Here is a 24,570-nt window from a genome sequence, read left to right as displayed (position 1 = left end):
CAAATGCACACAATACTTTCTACATATCAACATGTCCATTTACATCAATTGCATTGTATCAATGCTCGCCACATGACTTGTTAAAATACCATCGATTCGACGGTGATGGCACCATTACAAGTGCAGTTATGCCTCGCGAAAATAAACCATCGATGACCCAATGATATAGTTGCTAATTGCGAAAACAGGTTCTAGCCGTTAAAAAAATGGTGCTCAGACCGTGGGTAGACACCCAAAACAACGATGATTTACTGTTGCATCGTTAAGGAAACGTATATTTGCACATTCCAAAATAGAAAGTCTTGCAATTTAAGTTAATTGGGTTTGTTTTAATTTGTGTCCCACACTAAATGTCACAAGTTTAAAAATAGGGGGGAAAATCAAACTTTTATTTCACACTGGGATTTTCCTATAAAAAACAACGAATTTTTGAATTTTTTTTCAATATCCGGAGTTGCTCAGTCATTTTTGAATATAACTCTAGACTTGATTTGGCTAAACAAGCATTCACATTAAACATAAAGGAATATTCAACATTTTTCATTTACATACTTTCGAAAATGCTTTAATAACTTGATCAAGACGTTTTTTCGGGTAAAATCGATGCTGAACATTCACATACCATTGTTAATTTTTTAGAAGAAGATTACAGATTTGACTTTACAAATCAAAAGTTACTAATTTTCTTCAAATTCTTCGGTAAAAAACTGGATAAAGGAAACGCAAAGATCAAAGAAGGCGTCTTCACAGGAACTAAGGTTAAGAAATAGCTAACAAACAAAAAATTTTTGTCACCTGTTGAAGCTGAGATATGTGAGATTTAGGTATCGATTTTTGACAGAAAAACCGAATTTAAGTTATTAAAATCTCTGGCATCTGAACTACTGGACCAATCCCAAACCTATACTATTAATTGTCATTTAAATCTCGAGCTATACTAATAAATGTCAATACAACTTTGAAAATTAAAAATAAAAAATTGTGTGTGACTTCCAGGTTTGGTGTGTGAAAATTTATAGAAAAATCATTGTGGGGCAAAATGACTGTAAATCCGTGTAATTAAAGAACTACATAAATCCTCTAAGTGCAAATATTGATTGTGCTGCTCTATATAATTAATAGCAAACAACAAATAATCGGAGATAAATCGTTAATCAATTAGTGAGCTTTGCGCTTATCTAGTATTAAAATTCATGAAGATTGGTAACGATAAATCCACAAACGGCAGCAATATAAAGCGAAAAACTCGTTATCTAACTTCAGAGCAATAACAATATGTCTCTAAAACGAGAGCGGTAAATACAAGTTGACGGATGTCGTGCCTTATCCTGTTTTTGGAACATCACGATGAATAATTTAGTCACTCCCGGCTAGGGTGGATGTTTATTCAGACAGATTAGGGTACGTATAATCTTTAATGGTATTGAAACATTGAGATCGACCATCCTACGCACGGCACAATTTCAGAAATGGAATCAGTTAACATGTAACACCATGTTATTACTTTTGCCCATTACAAAATACATTAGGTGTTAATGGGTGTGCAAATTGCACCAACACAACAATCATCACTTACTAATTTACCGGTTCCATAGCCGACAATCATATCGAAACAATCGGACGGTGTGAGTACCATTGGTCGTACGAAAGAGACAAATTGCCCAATTACACACCCGTAAAGGTAAACAATGACCGACAAGCGCTGGTCGGCGCAAGCAACAGCGTAAATCCTAGTCGTTTTGATGGTAAATCGCACGGAACGCCTCGTGATTCACTGCAACGTGCCATTTTAACGGTACCGCCGGCTTTCAGAGCGGCCCCGATAATTGAAAGACGTTAAGGCCAGTTCCCTGCGATTGCACGATTAGCCCCGTACAGGAAACAATTCTGAGCCTGATTGAAATTTACCGGGATGCAACACCGAACATTAGGTCTGATAATCACACACAGGAATCTCAAAAATATTGGTTATGGTCTGAGATGAGGATGGAGCAGATTAAATTTGTTTTTAATGGAGTAAATTCATGAGAAAAGCCCTCATAAACTATTGTCAGAACATTTTTTATCGCTAACAGAGTACAACAGTTTGTTAATATAATAATTTATTTAAATTTGATTAAAAGTGTAAATATTATACATAGTTTAATTAACAAAGGACAGATGTTCGTTTAAATAATATAACTGCGATAAAGTTAAGAATCCAATAAAAATAATTTTCTAAAGCAGAATAAAATATATAAATTGTAATCACAATCTTGAAATCTGTTGTACAAAATGGTAAATAACGGTTCTTGGAAAATTTGAGTTTAAACAAGAAAATTGTATAAAATAAGATAAAAATATAATATCTAACAAAGAAGATTACTTATCAAACGTGTTCCTTACTGTATCCGACGAATTTACGTATTTCAACAAAACCAAACACAAATATCGAACCGATACCACGTTCCACTTGCACACAAACAAACACAACCTCCGCAACTTTGGATCCAGACCCAAGAACACGCCGGTGAAAGTGAAAAACTCACCTCAGCGTGGGCGAGACCACAGCCGTCGTGTCCTCATGCCAACGCTGCAACACCCTGGAAAACCACCCCAGAAAACCACAAGGAAAACTTAACAACACTTCGTCACTCACACGATCACAAATTAAATATTTAAGGTTGACACCTGCGACCAGACGATCGAAGTGGACACTGCCGTGTTGTGGCTTGGGTTACCCAGACTGGGTACCCGAATTTTCGGCGGCAGAGTAGGCATATGTTATGCAAATTATGTCGGAAAGTCGGCGTGACCGAGAAGAGGTGTAAATACGTTTATAAATGCATCAGTAGTATTAAAGTAATAAGGGGAAACGCTGGTTTACTATATGATTTATGTTTTGTATAATATTAACATTACATTTCCCATAATGGAGTAAGTTTAAAAACATGCTTTTATGCTAAAATGTTGTGGCTCCACTGTCGCAGAACAAGATCTACATAAAAACGGTAGAGCCCACTCAAAACATTTATATAAGGAATCTTGCAAACTGATTTCACTGTAATTTAATTTCAATAAAATAGTTTAAGAATTATAGAATTTCTTTTATATTAAGTTTTCTCCACTTTCTTACAGTAATTCATTAAACTTGATTGTTGTGAGCAGCAAATCGATCTTAGATGATGGTGTATTAAAATTTAAAGTAATGATCTTAATTTGAACTACATATTTATTTATGATTGACTAATGAGTTATATTTAGATTAATAGTTAAATAAAATTTCTCTCAACAAATAAATACACTGGATTATAGCCTTTCATATTTTCCTATAAACTTTGGCTCAATAAACACGAAAATCACACTTAAAATGAATTTTTAAAATTACACTCGAACTTCTGTGAAAATAAAAATCCATTCGTCGAACACAATTAACTGACTTTTTTGCATTAAAATAAAAACTTACATAATATAATACATAATAATATTATTAATATCGATTGTATTATCTATCACATATTTTATATGTTTTAAAATGTTATTTTTGATAAACACTTCAGCAGTATCTTTTGTAATACCTACCTTAAATCATATTTACATGATAACTACAGATTACAGATAACACATAACATACATAACACATAACATTCTACAATTTTTATTTATATAGTTTTGAAAGTGGTCCAGTAGTTCAGGTTTTTTGATAAAAATTTGATACCTAAAATCCACAAATCATGCTGGCAATAATACGAATCATAAAGTTAAGTCTACTTTGAATCTGAACGACACATTTTTTACGTTGATTCTTCCTTTTATTGAAACAATTCATATTCATAAATCATAAAAAGGTAGAAGGTAGATAAGAGAATTTGTATGTAAACTAATGATATTAAATACACTTTCCATTTTCTTATTACCCCAGTTGTTAGCTCATAACTAGTGTAATTCTCGTCTAACTCTGAAAAATTTAAACGTCGAATCTGAACACATCAATAGACTGAAATGTGTAGTTTCTAATTAATTTTCAATCAAATTAACACCCGAGTTCGCGGCACAGAAAGCCAATTAGCCGAGAGAACACAAAACGAATTAATTACACGCATAATTACATTGACGAGGTGTTAATAAACAACACGGATTATTAACATCTTAGCATCCATACGCACATGTTCGAATTTACATTAACACGAAATTGATACCAGGATCAAATAACTTTCCAACCGATGACGAGACCATAAAATTTCCTGACTTGAAAATTTCATGTGTTCTTTCTGGTCGGCAATTCCTCGGCAATTATTAAGAAATGTAACTCTGCCGGTAATGCCTTTGTAATTACGGTTTTTAAGAGCAATTGTCGGCTACAGTTAGACAGCAACGAAAGCTTATCTTGGGAAACGTTCATTACCAGTGCAATGTTTATTGCTCGGTGATTTTCGCATTCGTCGCTTATAATCATTTCAAAAAAGAATTGTCGAAATCCTCCGACACACAGTGCTTCTCACGATTCCAGGAAACTGATAAATTGATAGTCGTAGCATGCCGGTGAAAAATTGAAGCGATTTAAGGATCAAATCATCTTAAAATATAGCATGCACCAGACGGTAATAATATAATGATCCGTTAACGGTTCTTGTTCATCGTCTCTGCTGTTACACTCGTTAATTTTTATTATTGAGCCGTTTAGATGAAAAAGCCCATAAATCCGGCGATGCAGTTTAGAAAGTATTCGCCGTTGCGGCAGAGTAAAAACCAAGAGCAAATTAACTGATTTTATTGAACGACTCGTCGGCCAGCTGTTTTTTCGTAGTGGTATCTATGTCTGTCCGTACGCATAAATGGAATACCCGAGTACGTGGACGAAGTGCCAAAAGAAGATTTCTAAAGTAAAAGTTTTAAGCCGACACATGTGGAGTGTTACCAAGATCGGGCATTATGAGGAGGAATGTAGATCGACCGCTGGTTAATTTATGAAGTGCCGCAAAAGTACTAACATGGTCTTACGTTGCAAAACAACATGACACAATGATGAACATGGCTGTTCAAGCGGGGTACTATTTAAATATAATGGCAATTATGTATTTAACTAGCTCACAATCGTGCATTCGATACCCCATTAAAATTCCATTGATAGGTTCAGAGAAAGAAAGCTCATTTAGCATTGAACTTACGATGAATTACTGGATAAAACCTGACAGTTCATATACTCTAAGTAATTTGTATAATTGGAAGAGTAGCCAAATAGCCAATTAATGCCGCATTAATCGGCAATTGAAGTGAATGGTGCGGGCTTGATTAATAGAAAGGTATCAGCCAGATAATTGCATATTCAATATCCACATCCAAGTGCTAACTGCTGATTGATCATCTTAATCCTTATTGTTCCAATTGGCGCTCTTGTTGTGTCGAGGAAGTCGTACATCAAAACTGGTACCAGGAAGTGCAACAAACAATCCAGAACAGTTCCGCCAACTAAGCAACGCACCTTTGACAAACCACCATACATGTTATCAGACAATAACAAAGCGCCAAGCCATCGAACAAACGCCTGATCTAATGAACTAACGCTGCGAGCGTTCGAATCATTTAAATCAGGAGCAAAGTGAATCTGGCGCGTCTGGTGCCGGTGGCCCAACGAAGAATATTTAGTGCAAGTGAATGAGCAGCGAAGGTCAAGAAACTGAACGTCCTAGCGGTTCATTCGCCGCAGTCTGTGCGACGCAAAGCGAGTCGGGCTCCGGTTTTCGTTGCGATTGATGTTGCATTGTTTGATGGTGATTCTGGATGGATTTTTGTGGTTTTTGACTGTCGGTTTGTATTTCGCGTGCGGAAATTACCAGCGGCAATCAGAAATGTCTTCGGGGCCGGCTCAAGGTTGACGTATCGATCCTGCACTATTTTTATGTGACACCTTGCAGGGAATGTCGTGCTAGGCGTGGACCAATGATTATGTCATTATTTCGAAGCAAATTCTGCTAATAATAGAACTTTGTAACAACTAGATATTTATCAATTTAATGATGGAATTTTGCGGTAACTTACGGTCCCTTAAGAATAAAACTGGATAATCTCACAATTTAAAACTTGTTGAACCATAATAAAATTAGATAAACCCTTAATATTACTACATTTTAGTTCTGCTTCAAATCTAAGTTAGATTGCTAGCTAGTCTGTCTAAATCTTATTTAGCATGTGACATTAATAATATCTTTGAAATATCCCCAAACAAAATTACCTTCATGGTACGTCACAGAACAAAATTAAAGACACAATTAATAATTGAATAGAATACCTCACAATTCAGGTGATTAAGATGATAAGATATTGTTCATTTAGTAATTTTAGACTCCTGGGACCTCTGAATTCCTCCTAAGTCATCTAAATATACGTTAATGACAGTTTAAAATTTAATTTAAAATTCTGAAATCACGACGACGTCGAAAAGTAAAAAAAGTGTATTATACCTTTTTTCAGACATAATCGACGTCATAACATCAACTTTGGAATTGTAAATATTAATCTATTTTTGGATGACTGCCTCAAAAATCTCAACTGGACAATCATTGTACTCTATAGATCTTGTAGATTTGTAAGTTGACATAGGCACAACATATTATTATTATTATTTATCAGTTTCGCTACCAAATTTATCATTTAATAGTTTTAAAACTCCTGGTACCATTGAATCCCTTACATCATAAGTAATCTAAAAATACATTTATAATTATGGTTTAAAATTAATTTAAAATTTTGAAATCATATCGACGACGAAAAAGGATAAAGAAACAAAAAGGTTAATTATACCTTTTTCAGATATATTTAACGTCAGGGCATCAACTTTCAAATTATAAATGGAACCCATTAATTATTAATACATTTTTAGATAACTCAAAAAAACCATCTGGGTTGTGATTCTACTAAGTAAATCTTATAGATTTATAGGTTGACATAGACACAAGATTTTTTAAATATTTTCAAAGAATGGTACTCCAAATAGATAAAAAATATATCAAAAAATTCACCTTACGAGGAAAATTAAACTATGCCTTTAATTTTTGACTTAACCTATTATTATTATTATTTATCTGTTTAGCTGGCAACTTAATTAAGATTTTTAAGATGAAAAGGACTATCAATTAATAATTTTAGTACTCCTGGTACCACTGAATTCTTTAAATCATAAGCATCTAAAAACACATTAATAAGTAGGGTTTAAAATGTAGTATAAAATTTTGAAATCACATCGACGTTGAAAAATGATAAAGATTCAGAAAAGGTAATAATACTTTTTTCAGATATATATCAAAGTTGAACAATTTTACACAAAATAGACTAAATATTAATATATTTCTAGTTGATTTTCTCAAAAATCTCAACTGGGCTACCATTCTTTTCTGTGGATCATTCAACTATGTACTTCCTTTTTCGATATAGAGGACCTTGCAAGCACGTGAAAATAATAATTCTAATGTGTACGTGAATGTTGAGGCGTCTATATATTCAAATATTTACATCAAAGTAAAATGACTACTAAAGTAAATATTTAAAATCAATTAAAAATTTACTCCAAATACGATTTTCGATGCATTTTAAGAGCACATCTAGACGACTTATATCCGAATGAATTTTAAATTTGCCCTGAATAATTGAATCGACTCTCGAGCCAAAAATGTTTCGTAAAACTAGAAACTCAGCAAATGTGGGAAATGTTCATACAATTCGTTCTCAATAAATTCACATTAAATAATTTACAGCAGTCTACTGAAGACATAAATAAAACATCCCATTGACAGTTTAAAAATTAATATAAATTGTACTTTCTCTGAAACATTTGTGCGGCCTAACGAAAGTGGATTCTTCATTATGCCACGAAGATCTCAGTAATTGATATATATATATATATATATATATATATATATATATATATATATATATATATATATATACTGTTTCTATATGACTGTAAGGAGAAATTACATTCAATAAACTGATTAAATAAATATTCAAACCCGTGCCCAGCTACATGCAGCTTAACTAGCATCTTAAATAGCAACGACACGATAATTTTTATCACTACCAGTTTCCTTATCTCTTTTTTTTAAACAACCGTTCCACGCAAAACAGAAAAACGGCCATTCTCGTGCTAATTGTCTCAATGCGACTGTAAATAATGCAAGATGGGTGCCTGGATTTTACCTAAAAGGAAACTGGTCGGTACTGTTCAACTTCAGATTGTAAACAACATAGGTATCTCCTGGAAATACTTTGAATTTTTATTATTTATCAGTGATTGGATAACTTGACATGTTTATTGAATATGTTTGCATTTTAATTAATTTAAATTAAATCAAATTGCAATAATATTAGGCTAATAAGCGTTCTAAAACATTTAAATTAACGTGTCTATTTAAAAAATGGTCGGTGTATGTATATTTAATTAATTAGCTGTGCGTAAATGGTCCACTCTGTTGTAATTAGTTATAAGAAAGGAGTTTCATAACTAATTAGGACTTTTAAAAAGTTATAGTGCGAACGTGCCACTCACAACGTGTGTTCTCAAAGTTTTTATATAAATATAATAATTTTATGACAATGCGAGTGGTTATTGTGATTATTATTATGTATTCCGCATACTGACCCAGAAGTTTTGATGCCATTATCCAAGTCTTGTAGACTACAAATGTGAGTTTAAACTGTACTGCAAATAGCAAGTCAAGGAAAATATTTTAATTCTAAAGTTTAAACTGAGAAAAAGCGTGTCAATTAAAAGATAATTTATCCATGTCGATATGTTGCCCGCGTCTGTTGGATCTCATCATTTTCTGTTGCAGATTTACGGTAAATTTTAAGTAACAACATTTTACAATCACTTCTGGGTAACTGTACCAATATTTTGGTAGAAATCACCGTAAGGATGCCATGCTAATTTAAATTTAAACCGAATAACTAATTTCCTTGAATCCTTGCATTGTTGTCTACGAGTCCATTCACCCAGTTATTACAAACATTTAATTCACCCCAACGCAAACATTGAAATATAAAAAAGAATAATCGATAGACAGGGTTAACGCACTGTTTTGTGTACTCCAGTTACGTCGAAACAGAAAACTAATCCGGTCTGGTACGGTAGAAAATCAACTGTCCTCATCAGCACGAATTATATTATAATTCGATTGTTCCCACAAACAAGATAACTGTACATCCGATCGGGCCAATTTATCGTTGGACCAGATTCGAAAATTTATTATGGTACCATGCTAATCGAGTTTCGATTTTGTCCATATTACAAGATGATTTGTTTGTTTGTTAAAGCTGATATGCATGAGCAGGAGGACACCGGTAGACAAATTTGTAGGAATGCCTTCTAGATTGTGGTAACGTATAGGACACTACATGTTTTTCAAACAGTTATTGCAAATGGACTGGTTGCATTAATTAATAAATAATAAATAAAAATTTGCATGTAATAAACACTTTGTTTTCTATTAACTAAAACATAAGGTGACATGTTATGAAACATGAGGATTAATTATATATATTTTATTAATAACATATTAATGAGAAAATTATTAATATTTCTTATACTCATAAAAAACTTAACTAATGAAATAAACTCATTTATAGTTGACAATAAAATCTTTTTAACTGTTCACTAATTAACAAAACGTAACTGACCTGCCTCTAAACAAATCCCTCTTATATGTGACCGGTATACAAAGCTGCGTATGAGTCACAACAACCATGCTTCATCCTGACACATCCCGATCATTTCCACAGACATCACCATCAACAACAAGAGCCACCAACCAACTAAAATTCACCTCAATAATCCAAACCAAACAATCCCTCACAAATCAAACAACAACAACACAAACATAGAAAAGGGCGAAGAAAATAAAAGCTCCTAAACGATGGCAGCAAGTCCGCGACCTTCAGCTGAGCCGGTAAACAGACGAGTAAGCCACCGGTGTGCTCGGATGCTTTGTCGCTCCGTAGGTGAGCGTCGCAGAAAGCGGCAAAACGATACAGGTAAACGACGCGCACGACGCACCATTCATTCCGTGAACGAAGGAAGTGTCACCATAATCTTAAGATTGAAGAGGGAAACGATCCGCAAATGTTTGAATCAATGTACACAATGTCTACCTACGAGTACATTTAGATGTTACTCAGAGCAACCTAAAAATATAGATTTTTAACGCAGCGTAAATTTACGACTTTTGTATTTTGTGGGTTGAATTAAAAGTATTTTTAGCTGTGACACTTCCTGCTGATAAAATACGTCTTGAAATTGCTTCTACACTAGTAATATACCCGCTTTTGATGTAAGCTGTTATTTACTCCATTTCATAAGTTGGTTATTAACTTCTCTCTATAGCCAAGGTGATCAATTATTTTACGAAATAGAGTATTAAAATTCTTCTAGATCAAAACCACATTCGCTCAATAACAGACATTGAACGAAACAATTAATTGGTCGTGCTGAAATAATTGTGTAATTGCTACAAGGCTATGATGTTTAATTTTTATCATTATAACTGCAACGAGATCAAATATAGTATAAGTATAGATCAGATTCAGTAAATAGAAGATAATTTATTGCTTATCAAATAATTAGCCACAACACATCTATAAAATTCCTGTACACCAACAGATAATAGACTATTAATATATCACATAACACGAGATTAAAATATACGATGTCCTGTGTCAATATTATAAACATAAATATTAACGATTCGTTTAAATATTTGTTGATACTGATAGCTGCATGTGATGGAATTTTAGTAGGAAATTTGCATAAAACGTAGCCAGCATTAATTGTATCTGCAAACACCATCAATAAGTTTGTTAGATTTGTGGGTAATTTATTGTATCAAAACAACACAATTCGTATTTTATATGTTTAAAATATTAGCACGTATTTAATTATCAATTAATTATTCAGTATGAAAATTTCAAAGACACAGAGATGAATTAAATTTGATATTGTGCTGTAAAATAAAGTTTATTACTCCTAAATAAAGTATTATGAACTGTCATGTTTTATTACAAACAAACTCCTTTTGGGACTTTAATGTAATTTACGGACAAAAAGTTGACAAGATTAATTCGAACGTGATTTGTTGTGTTTATGTTAGAACAATCAACTTCGTTCGTTATAATGCAAAAACTGAAAATGTGCCAATGGTCAGAGCAATGACTGCCAACAATTTTAACCAATAACAAATGTATGAAAGTCATTAAACAAGAATATTTTAAAGCAAGACCAACATTTTTTGAGTAATCTTATTACTAATTAAAAAAAACTACAATCTTTTATTAATATTATACAATTACTCAATCTATCTTTCTCTCAATAAAACATTATTCATATCAATTTCAAGATCTTAGATTTACCATCTCATTCCATGTAGCTTTTACAACAGAAGAGATGTAAGTGATAAAAAATTTAACACATTTTCAGTTTTCTATTATATCTTACAAAGTTGATTATGTATCTGAAATCGAATTCAATAGACAGATAACCTATCAAAATCAGAAGAAGTCACGTTCAAAAAGTTCCGTTCACAACATCTCAATAATAAAGACCCAATAAAGTGCCCCCCTCTAACAGACCCTCGGTATATTATAATTTTATTTTCTCTTTTACCTTCATTTGAATGTACATTTGTATGTAACAATTTTTCCTCTTAACACTCGACACGTATTTATGAACCGACAAGACCAATCTTTGTAGGAATTTTAGTAGGATATTTGCATAAAACGTAGCTAGCATTAATTGTATATGTAAAAACATCAATAAGTTTGTTATATTTGCAGGTAATTTATTGTATCAAAACAACACAATCCGTATTTTGTGTTTAAAATATTAGCACATATTTAATTAAGCATTCAGAATGAAAATTTATAAGACACAAAGATGAATTAAATTTGTTATTGTGCTGTAAAATAAAGTTTATTACTCCTAAATAAAATAATATGAACTCTCAGGCTTTATTACAAACAAACTCCTTTTGGGACTTTAATGTAGTTTTCGAACAAGTTGACAGATTAATTTATCATAAAATGCTTTACACAGAGTGTCTGACATAAGAGAGGTAATATATCTTTGTTATTAAACTATTGAGGATTAAACTTCTCGAACGAGATTTGTACTGAAAAGGTCTCAAAGGTCAGAATGATGAGAACAAACAATTTTAACTAATAACAAATTTATGAAAGTCATAAAACAAAAATATTTTAAAGCAGTACCAACAATTTTGAGGATTGTTATTACTAATTTCAAAAAAATCTTTTAATAGTATTATACAATTACCCAATCTCTATCAATAAGACAATATTTTTTGTCAGTTTCGAGATCACATTCCATGCAGCTTTAAAATAAATAAAATAATAAAAAATTTAACACATTTTCAGTTTTCTATTGCAACTTATGAAGTTGATTGTCTATCTGAAACTGCATTCAATCGACTGATAACTCATCAAAATCACAAGAAGTCACGTTCGAGAAGTTCCCAACATTTCAATAACACCCAATAAAGAGTCACTCATAAAGCCGATCCTCTCTATATTATAATTTTATTTTCTATTTTACACCTTCATTTGAATTTACATCTATATGTAACAATTTTTCCACTCAACACTCGACACAAATAATCACTAGAATCTACCAGTGGTTATCATTTATGAACGGACAAAACTAATCTAGATTGAAGCCGTCCCGTGTTTACATTACACACATTGTCTGTTGTGCAATTGAGTTGTGTATGGAAATGGCTGGTGTGTGGAGCATCTGTTATTTTTCCGAACGGTACCGGCAGACGATCAGGATCACCAGATACGGAATACGGTCGCAAATCGTTTCGCCTTCATTATTAACACTACAAATATGTTAATGGGAAGGACATATGGAAGTCGTGGATGTGTTCTCTCTCTCGCCAACCGCTGCACTTTTAAATTGCTGAATTTCTGGAGAGGCTTCCTGCACGTTTCCTATTACTGAATAAAAACGGAATAACCCAGTAATAAATTTCCAAGTTAACGGGCATGTTTTCAACAAACGTCCTTAAATTGTCGACGACAGACAGACGTACAACTTAACGGCATTACTATGGATGCCTTTCGGCGACACGATCCAGGAAGTTGGGAATCGATGGACCGCACGATTATCATACAGAAACAATAACAATTTTAACGGATTTTTCTACGATTTTGCATTGCAAACGCGTGTCGTATTGTATTGCGCCAAGACGCGTTGGATTTATTGGAATTTCTTATTGCAGAGTTTGATGAAAGGAACTTATTGAATATTTATGTGATTGAACAAATTATCCGGGAAGTAAAAAAGTATTCAAATAATACAAATACTTGCACTGTGACTTAATATTTAGTACCTAGAAGAGAATATTTGATATCTAGGTAATAATTAAAGTAATAAATCTTCATTTTCTTGGGGTAGAATTTTACCAGGAAAAGAACTAGTTCAAAATAAATCTTTAAATAATACTGATGTACCTATCAATCTTAAAAATAAATAACTATTAGTAATGTTAGTTCAAGAAATGCATTTCTATAAATAAATGGAGTAAAGGTGCCTCTAGACGTAATTTCCTATCCATAAATAAACACCAAACTTTTGTGCAACAATGCAACATTTAGTTTTTCTGTCACGAACTAATTATGAATCATTGCTCACTTTAAACCATTTAAAATGATCTAGTTTAATTGGTTATTTAATATCAATGCAAAATTTCCTGAAATAACCAGCCCGACTTCGACGCATTATACTCCACATATAAATAGACGTACGCATTCCAAATTACGACAATATGCGCAAAACTAATTAAACTACTTACCACTTCAGCACAATTATCCAGCACTCACAATATTTATTTAATTATCACTGATAATCATCTTGTAAACATCACCACCATTGCTAATTTTCGACTGTCGCACTTGACATTTCTTATCGTGGATAGCACTGAAGTCGTCCATTAATTAAACCGGCCATCAATTAAATCGTACGGTCAATTGAAACTGCTGCAGTTTTAGTCGGTTTGTATTTTGGCTGGGTGATTGTTTTGTGTGTGAATATTTATCGTGTTTATGTTAATGTTGAGAAGTAAGGTTAGGTTATTGAACCGACAGAAGTTAGCCGCTAATGAATAAGATCAATAAGAATAAAAGGCGCAAGAATCTGTGTAGATCGTAGAAGTGTAAATATTTACAATGGCTGTATGCGATTGTACGAATTCATTTGATACAAATTCAAAAGTGCGCCAGTAATCGGATTTGTTGCAAAAAAAACGGAGTGCGTCCGACACATAGGCAACCCTTTTAACACAGGGAGGGAATTTGTTTTCAAATAAATTCCATGGTTACACTCATAGAAAAAGCAATAAATTACGTACAAAAATTTTTACGTTCTAGTTTAACATGTGCCACACATTCGACAGGAAATGATGTCAGCCCATCAAAATAACCAAAATATTGGAAAAAGTAGGTTTTTTCATTAGTTGAGTTTATGTCAACTACACTTGTATTTAATTATTATCCTTGTTTAATGTCCCAATTTTTACTTCCTAATCTAAATTGTGCAGAAAGAGAATATCAAAAGCATAATGATTTTAAAAAATATTCTGTCACTGAAAATAACAAGAAGTAAGGGAAACTCCCAGAATCCTTTTCTACTGTATCATTTTGCAAAACATTTATTATATTATATTGAATTGTAGGTATGTATTACAGACTGAATTTAAATACGATTGGACTAAAGATTTCTGAAATGTGAGAAAGAAATTTTTTCATATTTAAATTTGAAGGACTATATTTTCCTCAGAAGAAAAAAGTTTATTTATATTTTTATTATTATTGGATGTGTTTATACTACTTACAAATTTTAACCACCTATTTTAGAAACACCTTTTATAAATTTACTTATTATAAAAGGAATTTTAAAAGTTTTTTATATAAATTCTTACTAGTATCTCTAAATACCTTCCAATATAGGTCACAAATAGGTTTTAATATCTGTAGATATATCTTGGTAAAAGGCTTGTTCATAAATATGTATTAAATTATCTTCTTTGGGGTAAATATTGAATTGCCAGGGTATTGATTTTTAGTAACAAATATAGCAGAATTATATATATTATAGATTTCGTCGACAATAATAAAAACTACTATTCATTTTGTTTCTCTTTATTGATATGTTATTACTTGACAATTATTTGCAGGAATTTAAAATACACAACAACTAAATCACAAAAAAGTATTATTGCAACTATTCGTAATATTTGTGCCACTTATATTTATTTGGAATGTTCAGAGATGTGAAAAAGTTCAGGAAACTTCTATAATAAACAATGGGAAACAATGATGGCTCAAACATTAGTGTTACATACTTCTTAAGCATTTAAACAAGCTAAATTTACATACAGCATAGTCAAATCGATGTGCTCATTTTAAAAAAATACATTTCGCTACTGGGTCTTTCATGTGTTAGAGTAGTCTAGGAGGACTTATGCGGTATGTAGGTACTGGAACAACATCGCTGTGATGATTAATGTAAGAGATGGTGAGCTCTTGGCACATAATAAAAATATAATTACAAGTACATAAAACAGTTTTGTTTAAAATATACGTAAAACATTGTACATTGTCGAGCATTTTTTCTTGTGGGTATAAAAACAAGAACAATAAAGTTATGTTTACTCCTGCAGTTTTATATGTCTAAAGACGTTGAACAAATCCTGTCGGACTAATATAAAACTCCAGAAAATTCTTTTAATAGGTACTATATATAAATGTGGTAACTAGAAAATTAACTCTACATTTCTATATCTTAAAGTTAATAAGCGGGGAGCATTTTAGATCAAGATAAATACTTTTAGATACACTTTTTATCTTAGCTCCAAGATATTTTTCATTGAAGTATATTACATAGGCGTCCGAATTGACTAGTAAATATATTATATAACACTCATATTATTACTTCTTTTATATTTAATATCTAGACATTGTCTTGAATTATTGTGCTTGTGAAAGTTCGTTTTAACAAATGTTTAAAGCAAATAAGCCACCTTCTAGATAATTTCCTCCGCAGAATCCCCGAAAACTGAAGGAGTCTGCAGAAAAATAACCAACTAAGTTTTATTAAAAGTGTGATCCATGCAAATGTAGAGATATATACTCTAAACGATATATCGTTGTACGAAAGTCACATTCACTGCCATTTCCTGTTCCGATTTCGTTTATTGCTCGATGTGCGCAGAATTCGTCGTCTACATTTCTTTGAACCAGACGGATTATAAACAATTTACATCTTTTAGAAGATAAAACTTTTAAAAATAAATAACATTTCCAAAAAGAACTAGTACTAAAACAGCTTAAGTCGTATTAAAGAAACAATACAAAGTATCACCCTGTGTTTTATTTACATAAAAGTTGTTGATCCCTCTATACCTAACCAGTCTTCTTAAGCTATGTAGGAGCATAACCTAAGTTTTTCCGCTGCAAAAACATGTGTATCTCTCTAAATGAGGGTCGCTCTACATCCCTTCTCCTCCAACACTCCAACATAATATCGTAAATATCCATGTGATTGGAGGGTCTTGGAAGATACAAGTACTGCCCGTCCTCACAATTCAACCGTGCCAAATTCTCCATCACTTCTTCATCAGAGAGCGAGTCGTAAGGTTGCCTTCGACATAGTGTTAAGATTTCCCAGAGGGTTACAGCGAAAGCCCAAACGTCACTTTTTGTAGTGTACTTTGCATGATGCACAGACTCCCAAGCCATCCATCTTAGAGGTAGAGGAGTAGTACCATCAACCTTAACAAGAACAAAAATGTTTACTTGCATAAAAGTTTAAAGATAAATGTATTTTACCTTATAATAATCGTTGCAGTATAATTCATTGTACGTTCCAAAATCGCAAATTTTTACTTGATAACCCTTTCCAATTAGACAATTCCTGGTAGCTAAATCTCTATGTACGAAATTCAGGGACTCCAAATACCTCATACCGGAGGCAATTTGAGCTCCCATATAGAGAAGGCAGTTAAAAGACAAGGACTTAACACCGTAAGGAAGATTTGTGTTCACTTCAGCAGCTACATGAGTCTTCAAAAACTGATACAAATCTCCGTGATCTAAATATTCCATAACAGCGCAGATGGGCTCATCTTGACTACACATTCCTAGGACACGGGCGATGTTCGGATCCTCAAGTGCTGAGAGAATTCTAACGTCACGGTAAAAGTCTTTCCTGAAAGATTATATTTGTTATGATCACTTTAATTTTTCTCATATTTGTTCTTACTTTTCTTTATCACTAGCATCTTCACCTAAAAATTTAATAGCTACTAATCTAGTTCCTAACGACAGGGTTGAAGAGTATTCCGAAATACCGTCAGCTTCGGCTATGTACACCTGAAGACAACAATAAAATGAGAAACATGATATATGATGGTAAAATGAACTTACAGTTCCAAAAGCACCTTCAGAAAGCTTGGAAAGCATTCTAAGTCTATGTCTGGGGAACTCTGTTGGAGTGGTTTCTTCTAATCTCTTTTTTAATGCAGCTAGTGCTTCCTGTTGTGTAGGTGACTAAAAACAATTCAAATGACAATTTTGAGGCTAATAGTTGAAATTGACAACTTACTCTTTTTCCATCACTAGGACAACTTCTGAGGGATAATCTGGGGCCTCTGGAGGATATGCTACTTAGTCTATTCCGATTCATAGGAAGTGTGTTGTCTGTTCCGAGAAGTGGTAACGTTCCTGCTTCCGGAACAGCATAGTCATAGTTATCTGAAAATATTTCATTTGGTTTATTTTGTAATAATTTTTTAGTAAAAAGTACCTTGGGAACACTTTTTAATACTGCTGGGCAATACATCTTGCATTTGCATAACGACGGAGCTATAACTGTAGTAAGGGGCATATTTCATCGCTTGATATGGTTCTTGATATTCGTTATTCTCCGACATCGGATGAGGCAGTGGTAAAGTGGACCTCAGGCTGGATTTAACCGTCCCGTGAGATCTCCTATACTCATCTATTTCGGTCACCCCGTAGGCCTCAATCGAGCTTCCCTTTTCGCTCATACCGTACACCGAATCGGCTTGCATGTGTGGCAAGGTGTTTGTTGGGAATCTAATGTTCGAGGAGTTGGGGCTGCGGAAGAATTTTCTATTTCGGAAGCGATATATAATTAAAATGATACCACCCAGCAGCAAAATCACCAAAGCCAATCCGATTAATATAATCGCAATGGTGGCCGGTTCGTTGATCTCACTGGGTACTGGGATCTCAATTTTGTGCTCGTGTCTGTCACCTTGTTGGGTCTTGACGTGTGGAGCCGTGGTGGGTTCCGGCTCCGGGGTGAAATTGCCGTGGGCAATGACCGAGTCGAAGGAAACCTCGCTTATCAACAGCCATTTCGATGCGAAATGGAACTGGAGTTTCACATACTTTCCCACGCGGTGATGGAGTTTGATGGTGATGTTCCTGGCCACTTCGAAGATGCGGTCCTGTATGTATTCGTAGGTGATGGGCTCGCCTTTGTTGAAACGTCTGCCGCCGATACTGAACATGACCTTGGCCAAAGCGAAGACCTGCACGTCTTTAGTGAATTGATTGTTGCAGTAGATATGTACGGCTGAAAACTCTCTTATTCTGTCAAACTCAAATTTTATTTCTATCGGTTTGTTGTGCCTGGTGTCGTTTTTCCAGCCGACCCACCGTTGGGCGTCGTTGTGGAAGTCAGTCTTGAAGTCGTCGTGTCCGAACTTTCCATCGATTAATTGACCCAATCCGTGCTTCAACTCGTTGCCGTCCCATTCACCGTCGTAACCGAAGTCGTAGAACTTCCAGTTGGAGCCACGTTTGTCACCTTGGAGCATTGTGTAGCTGACGATGCCGTCCGTCCAACGACAGCCGTAGAGTTCCACGCGCATGCATACCGTTCTTTTGTGGCTGCTGTAGGGGTAGAAACGGACTTTGCTCGCCCAGAATGGAGGATCCAACTCACGTTTAGATGGAAGGTACGGGTTAACATTTCCGTCAATGACCTGAAACAATATTACATCATTGGCTTTCTTTTTTTTCAATTTGAGGATGGTGGAACAGTAAAAGTACTGTTTCTTTTAGATAGCGTGTAATTGTATAATTGTGAAGGGAAATTACCTATTAGAAAAGCAAAGGAAATTTGTTGATTTTAAATATGTATATTACACATTACAAATAATTACAGGTAATAGAAGTTGTAGTTTTAAAGCTATATAATTTAATAAGAGAAACAAGAAAATGGAATATATTCCTCATTACTGTCCTGCGCTCATAAAAAATAATGAACCATTATAATGTGCAATTACACAATGTTCTACTTTTGGATGTGTGGGCTCTCAACTTTTTACCTTTAATGCCCTTTTAATTAAAACGTGAAGAACTGAAATAAGGTCAAGGAAAACAATGTTGACAAATTCCTGCGACGGAAGCGTTTTTCTTTCAGTACCACAACCGCTGAATTCAAATCAAATTCTTTTGAATTACAATTAATGTTCCCGTTACCAACACAATGATCATTTTCCCCCTTACATGTACATTTTGCACCCGCCGTAATAAAAGACCTTATGCGGGATCACACACCCGCAAATAATGAAAAAAAAGGAAAACTAGAAGAAAGAAAAAACAAAACCTCCGACACGGCAGACAGAAGACATGTTCAAATCGCGTTTTTCGGTTTCATTATTCCTAACACGCTCGCGAGGGGTCGCTTTTGTTCGTCTTTTGTTTAATTGTTTGCTCGCGGAGACATGGCGGTAGGCCTCTTGCATTATGCGCACGGCGGTTTTCGTCTCGTTTCATTGTTGTGCGGTCGAGTATTATTACGTGGCGGAACGCGAGGAGGTTTTTCGAATACAAATATTGCAGCTTTTATGCCGTAAAATGCATGCAACGCTAATTCGGTTTTATTGTGTTCGGGGGGTTTTAACCGTCCGGAGGTAATTTTATGTAAATTGGTGGTTGGGGGCGACGTTCTTCGGTTCGCAGTTTGGGCACTTTTGCCTAATTCCACGATCGAAACGGTCGAATAAAAAGTTCACCTCGGGTGAATCACTGGTTCGTTGTTTTTTGTGCGGTGGCGCCATCCACCGAACGTGCAGTTAACCTGCGGTAATTTGATTTGCGGTAGATGTCGCCCTTCATTAAATACTCTGAGGACTCAATTTTGTCATTTATTTTAATAGGAAATTACTCTTTTACTTTTGACGGCTCCTCCACCACAATTTTAACGGTTATTGATATAGTTTTATTTGTATGTAACCAAAAATTTAAATATGTAGAAGGTATAAAAACGTCGGTTTGATACGGTCCTGCTTAGGTGTTCAGGGAGCACGAGCACGTCCTGGCTGTCCAATTAGCGATGAAACTAAGTCACATAACGTGTGGGATGAAACTCTAGAACTGCAAATAAAGAGCTCCTCCGGAATTATGTTATTTTAACGAGTTCATATTATATTACTTTGGGTTTTTTTTAATATCATGTTTTTTTCTCTATTCCGTTATTACGAACTTGTTGAAAAGAAAGGGCGATTATGTTTCATTTTCAGTCCATTTGTATGCGGCGACAGGATTTTGTCGAGTGCACCGTTTATCTGTAACAGCAAATTGGGAGAATTTAAAATGATTTAGTGGTTATTTATGTAAATAATTCATCGTATTTATTAACACTGTTAAATATGTATGTTCCATATTTTGTTCATTAAATGCATTATGTCCAACGCTGGGGCAATAAATTTCACGTAATGTCCTCATTCATTATTGATTTGTAATTTATGTAACTTTTTTGTTGGGCATTCTCTATAATTTATCAGACTGTAACAGTTTCCATTCGCTGCTAAAGGGAGAAGCTAATTTTTTAAAATATTTTTTATTTTAATGTACTTTGTAAATTGAACAAAACCAAAGGGCTAAAGTGGGAGGAGTTTTCAGTCATGACTTCCCTGTTTAGAAAATGATTGATTTAACTTGACCAAACGACTTACGATTAGCTGCCATTTTCAGTGTAAAGTTAATGTGGTACAATAAAGTTATTTATTCCAATACGCTGTGAAGCTTTTAATTTATGCGAGTAGAACAACAGGAGTTTTTGCACGGCGAACTGGAAAAAGCCAAGGAAAAAATAATTAAAGAACCGGCTAGTAATGACCGTAATCCGAAGCGTTTAAAGTATTTATTCAAACGTTCGCCTCCATTATCGTGTAAAAGAATCCATACATCATCCAAGAACAAAGGACTGCGTGAGCTGACGTTAAATAATTATGTTCCATTAATATTCGATTAAGCAATAACATTTTCATTCGCCGCGTTCGCAGACCAGGGGACTTATAAAATGGCAAAAAAAAAACATCCTATCCTTATCTGCCTCGCATATTATAACAAGCCTTCATGGCTCAGATCTGCAGAAGGCACATAGGACTTGGCTGGCTGTTATCGGACCCCTACATGGTCATTATGAACAACTCATGCGAGGATTCTAATTTTCCGCAGTCACGCAACCCCTTCGACAAGTCGCCGTTTCGCTCCCTCATCAGGAGAGGGACGTGACTCCGTACTCCTCCAATGTCGGGTGCAACGTCGGTTTGACCAATGTTCCTGGGGTCACGCACCTTCACGCAGGAACATTCACTGGCGCCACCAGAATTGACGCAAGGGGGGTTGTGCACTATTTACGACCCCGCACTTTCCATTTAATTATTTCGATGTGGTGCTAACGCCACCGCCACGACAACCCAGGCGACAATGCCGGATTTACCTGTCCGGTCCAAGTAGCGGGAGTGTGAGTCACGAAAACGACTCTTTTTGGCAAAATCAATTCATTTAATTGTACGATTCGTTTTAATAAAATTGGTTTTTGATTAATTATTGTTGTGCAAATGTTACTTTCAAAGATTGGTTAACCCACAGATCTTGGAACAGATTCCCGTTCGGTTTTCTCCGCCGTTAATTTGCGTGTATAATAAACTGAAAAGTCACTCGTAATTTTCAACTCTATCGCCGATCGATTCCTGAAAAGGATTATCTTCGCATTCAGCACAATTGCAAAAATCGCCACAACTAGGTGTGCACGTTGCGTTTGGTCGCCTTGGAAATTGTGAAAGTGCCGTACTAAAAGGAACAATGAAAAATTTTAAGTTCAATGCACTTTAATTTTTTTTATGGTCATTTGAATGTCCCATGTAAATATTATAAAAGAATGACCGGGTGAAACGTGATTAATGGGATTTATGATAAGTAATCTTTCGTACATTATGAATAATAATGGCGAACGCCGTTATGTTGATACGGAGCAGTTTTACGTACCTCGTAAGAGGATGTTATAATGGTAAATCGGTTATAAAAAAGCTATCCTATTATACAAATGTAAAACGATGAAAAAAATTATAACAGAGATCTTTAATGTGGTTTGTTTGTTGAGATCAATGACTTTAAGAATTTGATATCACCTGTTCTAAAAAATAACTGCTTGTTATTTTTAACTCAAAGAAAAATGATAGTTTTATCTCTTAAATCCACTACCAAAGACAACACTTAATTTTTTATACATTTTTTATTTTAATGCATTTTATAAGTTGAACATAAAGACAATGTTGTGGGGAAAAGTTTCAGATTTAATTTGGTGAAACAACTCAAGTTTAGCTGCCTTTTTCAGTGTATCTGGATTGATGTAATTTGACATATCTTGTAAGATATTATAAGATAGGTCTGTTGTTGTTTGTTTATTGTAAAATCGATCACTTCCAGAATTTAGTAGCAACAAGTTTAAAAAATAACTTTTTACTTTTAACAGAAGAAAATTTTATAATTTTATCTTTTAAATTAATCATCAATACACAAGTTATTATTTTTTATTATATTTTGTAAATTGAACATAAGAACAATGTTAAATGTTCAAATAGGAGAAGTTTTTAGTGATTGATTACTTCCACCATTTAGAAAATGGTTGATTATTAAATCAATTCATCAATTTGATAAATCGACTCAAGTTTAGCTGCCATTTTCAGTGTCTTCTTCATTGGTGCAGTTTTATTTATCTTTTACGAAGATGTTATAGAAAGTTACTCTTTATACAAATAAAAATATGATGAGAAAATTATAATATAGATCTGTAATGTTGTTTGTGTATTGTAAAATCATTAACTTACAGAATTTAGCATCAAGTCTAAGTCTTTTATTTTTAACTCAAGGAAAAATTATATCTTTGTCTTTTAAATTCATTAGCAAAAAGGCAAGTTAATTTATTTATACATTTTTTATAATGCATTTTGTAATTTGAATATAAGAACAACGTTAAAGTGGGAGAAGTTTTAGGTGATTAATTACAATCAGAAAATGGTTGATTTAATTTGATCAATAGACTCAAGTTTAGCTGCCATTTTCAATGTATCTTGATTAGTGCAATTTTATTTACCTTGTAAGAAAATGTTATAAAAAGTTACTTTTGTATACAAGTATACAAAAATATAAAATAGATCTTTAATCATGTTTATTTATTGTAAAATCATTGGCTTCCATAATTTAGTATTACTAAGTCTAAAAACTACTTTTTTTTTAACTTTTAACTAATAAAACATTACAGCATCTTTTAAATTCATTAGCAAAAAGAGTTAATTTTTGTATACACTTTGATAACTGAACATAAGGACAATGTTAATGTGGGAAGAATTTTCAGTGATTAACTACTTCCACCGTTTAGAAAATGATTGATTTAGTATCTCCAAGTCTAAAAAAATCTACTTTTTATTTTTAATTTAAGGAAAATTTATTTTATCTTTTAAATTTAGTACTTAGTACAGTAGTTAATTTTTTATGTAAATATTTTTTATTTTAATTCATTTTGGAAATTTTCAATCATAACTACTTTTTCCAATCAATATAGTTTCAGTGTATCGTGATTAGTGCAGTTTTACCAATCTTGTAAAATTATGAAAACAATGATAATGATGTTTCTTTATTGTAAAATTATTAACTTCAAGAATTTGATATTACTAAGTCTAAGAAATACTGCTTCTGGTTTTTACCTCAACGAAAAATGATGAATTTATTTTTATATTCAATAAATTATCCATAAATTGCATGTTTAATTGATACCGATCTTAGAATATCAGTATGATTAGGTGTGAAGTAAACGGGTGGATCCTTAATCCTTCGTCGATCAATTAAATTGTATTTACCAGAAGGAATGGTAATTATGCTATGTAACTGTTAATTCAATATAAGCGCATTAATTATGCTAAACCCATTCAGGATATCGGCGTTATGGTTGACACAAAAGTGGATTACACCTCATTATCATTCGATTATTAATGTGTACACCAAAAGCACGATAATTTCCAACAACATTATTACACAGGAGGTTTCTAACAACAAAATTAGATTCAACACTGATCCATTTTTATAAATTTTCGTGCCGCTTTCTCTTCTTAAGAGATTCCGTGGGAATAAATATTAATTACGAAATTTCCTTCGCCATTAACCTCCACAATATGCGATAAGATAAACCACAAACACAATCTTAACTTA

At 33.5% G+C, this 24,570-nt stretch overlaps 2 protein-coding genes across 3 annotated transcripts in view; both read right to left on the bottom strand.

The window, feature by feature from the left end:
* The window catches only part of LOC109607387 (WD repeat-containing protein 47), a 72,798-nt gene extending 58,729 nt beyond the window's left edge, over window positions 1-14,069 (bottom strand). The window contains exon 1 of one of the 2 annotated variants that reach the window (XM_049962385.1): window positions 13,836-14,069. Coding sequence is in view for 1 of the 2 variants with exons in the window: in XM_049962384.1 (XP_049818341.1) it covers window positions 9,652-9,719 (68 nt within the window). In the remaining variant the exon portion in view is untranslated. Of the gene's footprint in view, window positions 1-9,651; window positions 9,866-13,835 lie in introns of those variants that run through there. The other variant, XM_049962384.1, reaches the window with a different exon arrangement.
* Window positions 14,070-15,164: 1,095 nt separating this feature from the next.
* The window catches only part of LOC109607584 (epithelial discoidin domain-containing receptor 1-like), a 101,608-nt gene continuing 92,202 nt past the window's right edge, over window positions 15,165-24,570 (bottom strand). Inside the window, exons 6-11 of the mRNA XM_049963014.1 lie at window positions 17,846-19,055; window positions 17,645-17,793; window positions 17,467-17,589; window positions 17,303-17,412; window positions 16,870-17,248; window positions 15,165-16,812 (exon numbers count right to left, since the gene is read on the bottom strand). Of these exons, the coding sequence (XP_049818971.1) occupies window positions 16,462-16,812; window positions 16,870-17,248; window positions 17,303-17,412; window positions 17,467-17,589; window positions 17,645-17,793; window positions 17,846-19,055 (2,322 nt within the window). The 3' untranslated portion in view covers window positions 15,165-16,461. The remainder of the gene's footprint in view (window positions 16,813-16,869; window positions 17,249-17,302; window positions 17,413-17,466; window positions 17,590-17,644; window positions 17,794-17,845; window positions 19,056-24,570) is intronic.

Source organism: Aethina tumida, chromosome 2, assembly GCF_024364675.1.
Source record: "Aethina tumida isolate Nest 87 chromosome 2, icAetTumi1.1, whole genome shotgun sequence".
Lineage (NCBI taxonomy): Eukaryota > Metazoa > Arthropoda > Insecta > Coleoptera > Nitidulidae > Aethina > Aethina tumida.
This window is presented reverse-complemented; position numbering and strand designations above follow the sequence as displayed.